Here is a 10,551-nt window from a genome sequence, read left to right as displayed (position 1 = left end):
TTACCATTATAAAAAGCGAGCCTAATTTTTTGTAATGTTTTCTTTTCTGGTTGGGGTTTGCTTTTAGAAAGATCAGCCTGCTTTTATGGTCTTCCCAGAGGACTTCTTGTGGTATCTCATAATACCTATATTGTGAGCTTCCATAACTCAGCTGAAGGAGTAGAAAACGTTCATCCAAAATGTTCATTATTCACTGGATTTCAATAAAAACAAGGACTTTTGAATAATCTAAAAACATTTTCCTTTGCAATTGCTCAGCTTCAGTCTCTGTTGACTGTTATAATGTCATCTTTTCTCTAGCTATCCTATCTCTGTAGGGGTATGTCTACACTACCCTCCTAGTTCGAACTAGGAGGGTAATGTATGCATACCGCACTTGCTAATGAAGCCCGGGATTTGAATTTCCCGGGCTTCATTAGCATAAGCGGGGAGCCGCCATTTTTAAATCCCCGCTGCTTCGAACCCCGTGTAGCGCGGCTACACGGGGCTCGAACTAGGTAGTTCGGACTAGGGTGCCTATTCCGAACTACCGGTACACCTCGTTTCACGAGGAGTACCGGTAGTTCGGAATAGGACCCTAGTCCGAACTACCTAGTTCGAGCCCCGTGTAGCCGCGCTACACGGGGTTCGAAGCAGCGGGGATTTAAAAATGGCGGCTCCCCGCTTATGCTAATGAAGCCCGGGAAATTCAAATCCCGGGCTTCATTAGCAAGTGCGGTATGCATACATTACCCCGCTAGTTCGAACTAGCGGGGTAGTGTAGACATACCCTAGTTTCTTTTGGGATGGACACAATCTGAATTTATAATGTAAAAGAAGAAGATATAGAAGACGAAGAAGAAGAAATAAATAATCCCATCCCAGCCAGTAAAATTTGGCACAATCCCAGCTGTTAAAATCTTTCCAGATTATTAAAATTATGTGTAAAATAATTTAATAGACTTTGAGAAACTAATTATTTAAAAAATCCACCAGAATAACCAATAGAAAACATATAAGACTTATTAAAATTAACCTGTAAAAGATTTTTATGTCCCCAACAAACCTATTTTTATTATTTAAACTGGTTCTTATAATTTTGACTTTTTAGACCTTGTTAATTAGGAGGAAAACATTTTCTCTGGAATATTAGTTAAGAAATATGTAAGTCATTCAGTAATTTCTTTTCCAGAAATGTATACTCTGTTCTGCCATAAAAAGTAGGTGGAAATAGAGGATGGAGATCCTGAGATGGGCAAGTCCAGTTTCTAAGAGACCAACACAAGCTTTGGATTGAGGATTTATTGCTGTTCTCAAGGGAGTTGGAAGATGAGACAGGTCTGGCTGATCGGGAAGGTGCCTGCTGTTGTCATTTGGTGTCACAGGTTCCCTGGGATGTGTGCATTGGGGGAAAACACTGCTGCCTAGTAGGCAATCATGAAACGCAGGTAGATGTTCAGATTGTCTTCATCCATGAGTATGGCAATGATTTCCGGTTCTATGTCACGCATAAAAAAAAGAGCATGATGCTGCCTGTATTCAGGGAGATGGCCAGATCCAATAGCAAATCCTTCACCACTGCATTCCTCAGTCTTTGTGCATCCTCGCTCTGCACCATGTCAATCATTTCCATGCCTTCCCCTGTTGACGAGGCCACAAAGGTTTCTTCCATTTGCCCCCAGCCTGCAACCCGAGAGAGGGACATAAGCTCTCCTCTCTCTACCTCTTTTGCTTTCTCCCTCCATCCTGTCCGTTCTCTCATCCCTTTTGCTCTTTCACTGCTTCTCTGTCTGCCCCTCCCCTCCTTCCACTCCTTTCTCCATTCTCTCTCTCAATTCATCCTTACCCTATCTCCATTCTCTCACTCCTTCAGTCCCTCAACAGCACTCAAGCTTATCCAGCTCCCCTCCCCGACTTCTGCTTTAGCTGTTCCTCTTCATCTCCTCCCTCTCCCCTTAGCCTAGCTTTCACCACATTGTTGTCATAGCTCCCAGTCTATGGAACTCCTTGTATGACATGCTTATGGATATGTGTGAATTGAGTGAACTTTTCCACACAGAAGAATCTAATGCTAATAAATAAAAGTTAATGCTATAAAGCGAATGCTAACACTGCCATCCCAGGCTATGAAGTGATCTCAACCTGCTTTGTAGATGGGAAAACTGAGGCAAAGAGAGGGGATAAGACTTGCCCAAGGTTCTAGTGCCCAAGGTTCAGTGGCAGAGCGTGGAAGGGTACTTACGAGTTCCAGGCCTGTCTATGATCCTACTTGTCCCTAAAGCATCTTCCCTTCTCAGTTTCCTTCTCTCAACCATAATCTCTCATCCCATTCCTCCCATCTTTTTTCTTCGTGGTTGTGACTCTCTCTTTGCTCTCACCCAGCCCTTCCTGCTCCCTTTTCCCACTGTTTCTCTTTCCACAGGAATCTGGGGTCTCCAGGCCTTGCTCCCCCTGAACTCTCCTCAGGGTTCTTTCATTGTGCAGCAGGCTGCTGCTGGTGGTGATGGAATGTGCTCAGGCTCATAGTCTGCTCACCTCTCCCCAACACATGTGGGACTGGAAGCACTGAGGCCAAGTGAGGGTGGGGGAAGGGGAGAAAACCTTGGATGCCTGCTCAGAGAAACTCTGAGAGCAAACCTTGCTGGGAGGAGGAGCTGAACGGATGAAGGAGAAACCTTGTTTGCTGCCTATAAGCGATATTTATGCTGTCTTGAGTGAGAGAATGGTAGGAGTGCATCATTTCATAGTTATATTTGTAATGCTGACACTCCTGGATGGGTCGTCAGCAGCAGGGAACAAATCTGGGACCTTTGGATCTGAATGCAGGAGCCTCTGCTGCCTGAGCTACAAGGATGGTTGCAGCAGCCTCACCAGTCTCTGGCTGGCCTGACCATAGCCAGAGAGCAGGGTGAAAGTAAGCATCATTCACACCCAGAAGCCCTGGTCCAGAGCAGGGCACCATTGAGTTGAGGCATTGTACGTATGGATATCTATAAACCAAGCTCTTCTGAAATCCCCTCTCCTTATATCCACCCTCCTCTTGTGCTGCCATTCCTGATCACTCTTTTTCCTTCTCCATCTCATTCCTTTCCCCCCTCATTCCTCTTTGCCAATCCCATTCCCACTTTTCCATCCAATCCCCTCCTTCTTTCTCCATCTCTAGCCCTCCACTTTTTCTAACTATCACATGCAAAGCCTTCCCTCCCATTCTGCCAGTGCTTCAGTCCATCCTCTCCTGTTGGCTTTCCATGTAGGAGAGCCAGAACTAGACCCTCTCACCTGGTGGTGGACTCTTTCCCCCATGCTTTCTGTCCTTGGCTCCGTGGAGAATGGCCTGGCTTTCTGAGGGTATGATTGCATCAGAAAACACCAGGAAGTGGGTGGCCAGGAACATGGCCAACAGATAGATGGTGTACCCCAGGGAAACCATCAGGATTAGATCACCCCTCCTCCACCTCTCCCGTCCAGCAGGAGACGCCTGTACTCATTGCCCCTTGAATTAATGAAGGACTCAGGATCCTCCCAGCAGATTGACTCTGGCCCAGGGTGGGCTATGACATCACCAGACCCTTGTGACATACCATGATGAAATGCTCTGTTATGCATCTGCCTTGTGAACAGGAGGTGGGGGAGGGAGAAAAAAGTCCCCTTTGAGAATGGAGCAAAGCCTCACAACTAACAAAAACCTAGGATGTGGAGAGACTAAGAAAGCACTTTAGGAAACTGTGGGATTATGATTTATAGCAAACTGTAAAACCATAATTAAAGGGAGGACATTGATCTGAAAAGAACACTCTCCACATATTATACCTTTTATTGGTACAGTTTCACTTGATACACTGTAACAGAAAAACATATTGCACAAATAATATTTTCCCTGTTTTGTGGGAGAGGGGTTGAGTAGAATTGTTTCCTTGTATTACCAGTAAGCTGCAATCCCTGTTGTTTGTGTAGGTCTTTCACATAACACCAATGAAGAGAAACACATTTTAAACATTATATAAGTAGAAAATGTGTGAGAGGAAGCCGAGGACAGAGGTGGGACCTGAAGCTAAATTTTACTTAAGGAGATGACTAGCTTTCAGAATGTAACTTTAAATAAAAGTATATGCCCAAAAATAGCCTCCAGATGGTGCTCTAGCACCATCAGTGAAGAGACTTAGCTGCTGTTATTCAGTATTCCATCTATATCAGTGGTCCCCAACCTTTTGGGGCTGCCGGGCGCCTGGGGGCGGGGCCGCTCACGCGCTGCGCGTACGGGGGCGGGGCCACTCACAGGGCACGTGACTGGGGGCGGGGCCAAACATGCGCCGCATGCCAGAGGCCGGTAGCGGCATGTGCCGCGATCCTGGGCAGGGGCCGATGCGGGCACGCGCGGTGCCCCCGGGGTCGGGGCCAAGGCCAGCGCTAGGGCCGGCAAGGGCACGCGCGGTGCACCCGGGGGCGGGGCCAGGGCCAGCGCCAGGGCTGGCAAGGGCACGTGCGGCGCACCTGGGGGCGGGGCCAGGGCCAGGGCCGGCAAGGGCATGCCCGGGGGCAGGGCCAGCCCAGATTGGTCCGCAGGCGCACATAAAGGGCCCGGCGGGCACCATGGCGCCCGCTGGCACCGGGTTGGGGACCACGGATCTATATTATAGGTGAAACTTTTTTTTAGATCATGTCTTGTGAATCACTTGTATTTCCCCCAACCTTTAGAAGATTGTCTACTATGATGGACAGGCGTATCCTTCAGGTCTTTGTCTGAACCATGTTTAATGTAATGGGGTTTCCAGCACATGGCTTGGGAGGCAATATTCTCTAATCATTTTCAAAGTAAGGATGTAATGTCAACTTCGTTAACCTTAGAAGATGCCTACAAAGATCGTGGGATTTTAAACAAAAAGTTTTGGATAGGCTCTTCCTCAGCCCTTTCCCCTGCTATGCAGGTTTTCTTATTCCTCCTATTTGGTTCACATATTCTAAAGGAGATCGGAGCAGTTTGTGGAGAGCTGAGTGCTAGCCTAGAAGCTCGTGAACCTTTGAAATGGGTAAAGGATGACTGTCTTATCTTCCCCTAATTACACAAAGTTCTGGCCATTTCGCTTTTACTTGGCCCAAAGAAAAATGAATCTGCCAGCAGAGCAGATGCATAGTTGAGATTCATACAGAGATGCTGCAGAGACTGACAGGGTGGGGGGCACCAAGTGGTGCAGAAAAGGCAGATTGCCCAAGTGGCCTTCTGAGATGGAGGTGCACGGGCACCACCCTGCCAGCACTTGAGTGCATGTTGCTCGGACTCTGTGGTCTGACCCCCAGATGCAGGCAGATACTCAGGTCAGAGGGACAGGAGTGGTAAGGAAGTGTGAGGCACTCTGGGCAGTAGGATGATTTTATCTAGGTTATTGTGATAATAAAATATTCAACAGAGGGAAATTATGAACAAGGCAATACACATGGTTGAGGAGCCTGGTCATTTCATAAGGCTCCCACGCAGCTAGTATGGTGTAATCTAGTGTTGTCCCACATTTTGAAAGCTGAACCACTATTCAGGAAAATAGCCAGTTGCTAAGAATGTCCCCATTTAAACATTTACATAATCTGTTCTTGTCAGATAATCCCACTCCCATGTTGGGAAACGCTGATACTAATCTTCCTAGTCTTTCCTACCTGCTAAGAAGAACAATGTTCGCCTTTGGCAAATCTGCCTTGGTTCACCATAGAGCAACTGCCTCGCTGACTTTAGTAAGTTCATCATCCATGCCCCCTGATGTGGAGGGTAAAGTTTCCCTTCTAGCCCTTCACCTCTGTCAGAGACTTGCACCATCTGCAGCAATAGTGCACCTCCAACAACGTGCTGAAATGAACCTTAGCTCTGACCTTGTATTTTCTCCTGTACAGAGAGTTCAGTGTAGCTGTTTCCACTGTTTGTTTCTTTATGCCACCAGGCCATTTGAATGTTGAATTTTTATTAAAAGAACAACAAGGAGTCCTGTGACACTTTAGGATAATAGAGCATGAGCTTTCATGAGCTACAACTCACTTCCTCAGATGCTGAAGAAAGTGAAGAGGACATGGGTCAGCTCTGAAGCTGGGATCTGGATTGAACAGCGGGCTGTTCAGATGCAAGATTTTGGTTTATGTTCGTCTTAAAGTTAATGAAAATAAGTGTGCGGATAAATTGTATAAATTAAATATAAGCCTAAGAGAGATAAAAAAAAATAATGAAAATGCACAAACCAATCAAAAGCCTAAAACAGCATAATTTGAAAGACTTAGAAGGAGTAACAACAACAGCACAAGTATGTGTTGGGTAGGGAGGTGAGTGTGAAAGACAGAACGTGTTTGTGTGAATGACAGATACACACAGAGGCTGTGTCTAGACTGGCCAGTTTTTCCGGAAAATCAGCCACTTTTCCGGAAAAACTTGCCAGCAGTCTACACTGGCCGCTTGAATTTCCGCAAAAGCACTGACTTCCTACTGTAAGAAATCAGTGCTTCTTGCAGAAATACTATTCTGCTCCTGTTCAGGCAAAAGTCCCTTTTTTGAATGTTTGAAAGCTTTTGCGCAAAAGGGCCAGTGTAGACAGCTCAGATTTGTTTTCCGCAAAAAAGCCCAGATCACGAAAATGGCGATCAGGGCTTTTTTGTGGAAAAGCGCGTCTAGATTGGCACGGACGCTTTTCTGCACAAAGTGCTTTTGCAGAAAAGCATCCATGCCAATCTAGACGCTCTGTTCCGAAAATGCTTTTAACGGAAAACTTTTCCGTTAAAAGCATTTCCGGAAAATCATGCCAATCTAGACACAGCCAGAGTGTGAAAGTGACAGAAATTCACATTGCTGCTTTAGGTATGCTGAGCATGTTCAGGCATGGGAACAGCTGCCAGTGAACTTCCTTCATCTTGAGCCCTATTGTGTCCCCACCCCCCATATGTGGAAAAAGGTACAGAGGGGTAGGGAAGGAGGCATCCTGATTTCAGCACAGCAAGCAAGCAGCAGGCTCCCAGCAGGGATCTCTAAGGCAGAGGCCATGAGCAACATGGCAGTGGGGGGAGGGGCAGCTAAAATGTGAATACTTGATAGCCTCTTGGCCAAACCAATCAGGATCTCCTGTCAGAGGCTCAGGATCTACCAGAAGATCTTGAACTACTGGTTGGGAACCACTGATTTAAAGAAAGAGAGAAACAAAGACTGCATCTCCTAGCCACTCTCCAGGAGAGGCAGATCTAGCCACTTCCCATGGATCAGCAGAGTTGGGGGAGGACGGGAGGATAGAAGGGTTAACATGCCCTCTCCCCTACCAAGGTAGGTGAGCAGGCACATGAAATCCAGTCAAGCAGCTCTCCAGTCCAGTGGAGCACAGAGCCATCAGCTGCACCAGGGGGCTTATCGCTCTCCACATCCGATGACTCTCCTCTTCTGAGGACAAACTGCAATACATTTTCAGGAGGGAGGGTAGTGGAGGTTGCAAAGTTATTCCCAGGATGGGGGAGTGAAGGCCTTGAGGCAAGAAGGAGCTAGTGGAGGGAAGAAAGAAATGGATTGAGATCATAATCAGTGAGTTTTATGCATCCTCCCCACAGGCACTGGCCCTCAAGGGACAGGAGGGAGTTAAGCTACACAAAGACTCCCACACCTGTGTTTAAGCACTAGGTGCTGCAAACTAGGGGACTATGGGGGCTAAGGGCTGCAATAGTAGGGGACTGCAGGGCAGGGCTGAGGGGCACTGGCAGACTAAGGGAGAAGGAAGGAGTTACATGGGCAAGGAAGTGAGGCAGACTGAGCTGCAATTAAGCAAAACAGAAGGCACAGGTGTTTCAGAGCACTGCACTAGGGGAGGTGCTGCATGTCATAGACAGATAGATTAGGAAAGCTCTGTGGGATCCCCTCACAACTGGACTAGTAGGGGATGCTGCTGGTATACACAGTGGTGTTAGCAGAACTGTGGGAGGACTGCAGAACTGTAGCCAGTGTTAGAATAGCAGTTGGTGTTGCTGCTTCAGAATGTAAAATCTTTGGGGATGGAGGTGAAGGAGTTCATACCAGGCTCCAGGGGAATTGTCAATTAAGTTCCTCAGTGCAGAGCCCACAGTAAGAGCGGGACAGTGATTACAGACTGTGACAGGACACTATGGTTTCTACTGGGAGTCAGTGAGTGCACTTCAAGGTCTGAGTGGTCATTCCTCCTGCGGCACATAATCCATTACATCACTCTGTCCTGCTTAGTATCGGGAGGTTAAGAGGTTCTGCCAGAATCTGTTTTCTTGCCCCTCGTATGCATTCCACAGCAAGGCACACCTTTCTAGCTCTGTTTTCTCATGCCACATTCAAGGTCACCTCTACGGAAGGAACTTGGGGGAAAGGGCAAAGAAGAACAGAAATCTGACATGGGGCAGGAGCTTCAGCAAATAACTCCTTTTCAGCTCTGACACAGAGACAACATCCTGCTGCTTCTGTTACTGCAAGTGTCAGCAACTGGCTGATGCCTTCATGGTCAAATAACAAGCCTAAGACATGGTTATGCTAGTGTATGGCTTGTTTCTCTTTCTCCTTGCCTTGCTGTAGCAATGTGATGTAATGTGATGTAAGCTATTTGGATTTATGGTGATTTGTGAGCTATTGGAAGGTCATTTTAGAAGCTTTGTGCAGAGTTTGTTTCCACTGCAAACTCATCTTTCTCTTCAGCATTGTGCATGAATGCTACTTTCTTACCTTGACCTCTGCCTTTCTCTTCTGGGATCCATCTTCCCCTCTTGCCTCTGTTTAGCATTAGGACAGGTTTTAAAATATAATAGAAAGGGGCACTATCCAAGCCTATAGAAAAACTTAAAAAAACCAACAGTCTAGTGGCATCTTAACGACTAACAAAACATGTAGATGGTATCAGAAGCTTTCGTGGGCAAAACCCCTTCTCCCCCCTGCACCCACGTCACAACCCTCGCCCCCCCAGACTGTATACCCCCTCCAAGTTAGAATCCTTTCCTGCACCCATACTCTCTCCCATACCCCGCACCTCCTCCTCCTCCATCCCAACCCCCTGCTCCAAGTCACAACCCCCTCCTTTATCCAAACTCCCTCCCAGACCCCACTCCATCTTCTGCACCTTAGCTCCCTAACTCAAGTTTTCTTTTACACCCAACCTCCAACCCAGAACCCACAACTCCTCCCATTAATATTGCAGAAGAATGTGGACCTTTACCACTTACCAAATTGTTGGGGTGGCCCCCCATCAAAAATTATTGCCCACTCCTGCCGAAAGGTGGGAATGGGCAATAGGGAATGGATCATTGGTAATTACCTATTCTTTTCATTCCCTCTGGAGTACCTGATATTGGCCAATTTCCACTTAAATGTATCTTCTCTCAATTGAACATGAGACAGCTTGACTGAGTGGCTCAAGCACAGGACTATGGGTGAGTTCTCTCCCCTGAGTCCAGACAAGCATGACTTAGTCCCTGTTCCAACATTAAAACACCAGTAATACTCTGTAGCTGGTAGTGTGAGGAGAGGATTCCCCTCAGTACAGGTACTGCATAACGCACCCAGAGTAGTTCTTTGAAGTACCCTGCACCAGCCAAGGTAGTGGGCATGCTAATTGTACAGCAAGCTGAGGGCAAGGGGTGGGGAAGGAGTGAGATGGAGAGTGCAGCATGCCCTTAGCACACAGATTAATGACATTCCCAGTAGTGCTACTGCCCATAGGGCAACCTGGAAGTCTGCTATAGCTTAGACTCCCCCTTTCCAACAATGTTGCCCAAAGTGTCAGAAGCCCAGAGGTGGATTAAAGACACCTTAGCTCTGTACATTTGAGCAGTGAGTTCTGAATTGTGCCTCTTATTCTCAGGGATTCTCTGTCTGGTTCTGCCATAGTCTTCCCTGGTTGAGTTCATAGTCATAGAATCCTAGGGCTGAAAGAGACCTCAGGAGGTCATCGAATCCAGCCCCCTGCCCAAAGCAGGACCAATCCCAACTAAGCCATCCCAGCCAGAGCTTTGTCAAGCTGGTATTAAAAACCTGTAGGGATGAAGATTCCATCACCTCCCTAGGGAACCCATCCCAGTGCTTCACCACCCTCCTAGGGAAATAGTTTTTTCCTAATATCCAACCTAGACCTCCCCACTGCAACTTGAGACCATTGCTCCTTGTTCTGCCATTTGTCACTACTGAGAACAGCCTCTCTCCGTCTCTTTGGAACCTCCCTTCAGGAAGTTGAAGGCTACTATCAATTCCCTCCTCACTCTTCTCTTCTGCAGACTAAGGGTGTGTCTAGACTACATGCCTCCTTCGACGGAGGCATGTAGATTAGCCAGATCGGAAGAGGGAAATGAAGCCGCGATTAAAATAATCGCGGCTTCATTTAAATTTAAATAGCTGCCCCGATCTGCCGATCAGCTGTTTGTCGGCAGATCGGGGCAGTCTGGACGCGATGAGCCGACAAAGAAGCCTTTCTTCATCGGCACAGGTAAACCTGGTTTCACGAGGCTTACCTGTGCCGATGAAGAAAGGCTTCTTTGTCGGCGCATCGCGTCCAGACTGCCCCGATCTGCCGACAAACAGCTGATCGGCAGATCGGGGCAGCCATTTAAATTTAAATG

At 47.3% G+C, this 10,551-nt stretch overlaps 2 protein-coding genes across 3 annotated transcripts in view; one reads left to right on the top strand and one right to left on the bottom strand.

Annotated features, from left to right (window-relative positions):
* Positions 1 to 1,366, top strand: part of KEL (Kell metallo-endopeptidase (Kell blood group)) — a 45,370-nt gene extending 44,004 nt beyond the window's left edge. The window contains exon 19 of one of the 2 annotated variants that reach the window (XR_012896732.2): positions 1,172 to 1,366. The gene's annotated coding sequence lies outside the window, so the exon portion shown is untranslated. Of the gene's footprint in view, positions 1 to 67; positions 312 to 1,171 lie in introns of those variants that run through there. The other variant, XR_012896731.2, reaches the window with a different exon arrangement.
* Positions 1,267 to 3,409, bottom strand: SOFU1 (sperm-oocyte fusion factor 1). The gene is made up of 2 exons (XM_089771798.1): positions 3,259 to 3,409; positions 1,267 to 1,662 (listed from the first exon to the last, which is right to left on the bottom strand). The coding sequence occupies exons 1-2, from the start codon at positions 3,407 to 3,409 to the stop codon at positions 1,478 to 1,480; spliced, it is 336 nt and encodes a 111-aa protein (XP_089627924.1). The 3' UTR covers positions 1,267 to 1,477.
* Between the last annotated feature and the right edge of the window lie 7,142 nt (positions 3,410 to 10,551).

The sequence above is a fragment of the Pelodiscus sinensis genome, chromosome 1, assembly GCF_052426305.1.
Source record: "Pelodiscus sinensis isolate ZL-2025 chromosome 1, ASM5242630v1, whole genome shotgun sequence".
Lineage (NCBI taxonomy): Eukaryota > Metazoa > Chordata > Testudines > Trionychidae > Pelodiscus > Pelodiscus sinensis.
Note: the sequence above shows the minus strand (reverse complement) of the source record. Positions and strands in the feature narration are given on the sequence as shown.

What these genes read in the sequence shown, in the direction of transcription:
- SOFU1 (XM_089771798.1), bottom strand. Translation starts at nt 3,409, where the DNA reads ATGGTTTCCCTGGGGTACACCATCTATCTGTTGGCCATGTTCCTGGCC. An exon ending in GGGAAAGAGTCCACCACCAG is followed by an intron (nt 1,663 to 3,258) that starts GTGAGAGGGTCT and finishes CTCGGGTTGCAG; the next exon opens with GCTGGGGGCAAATGGAAGAA.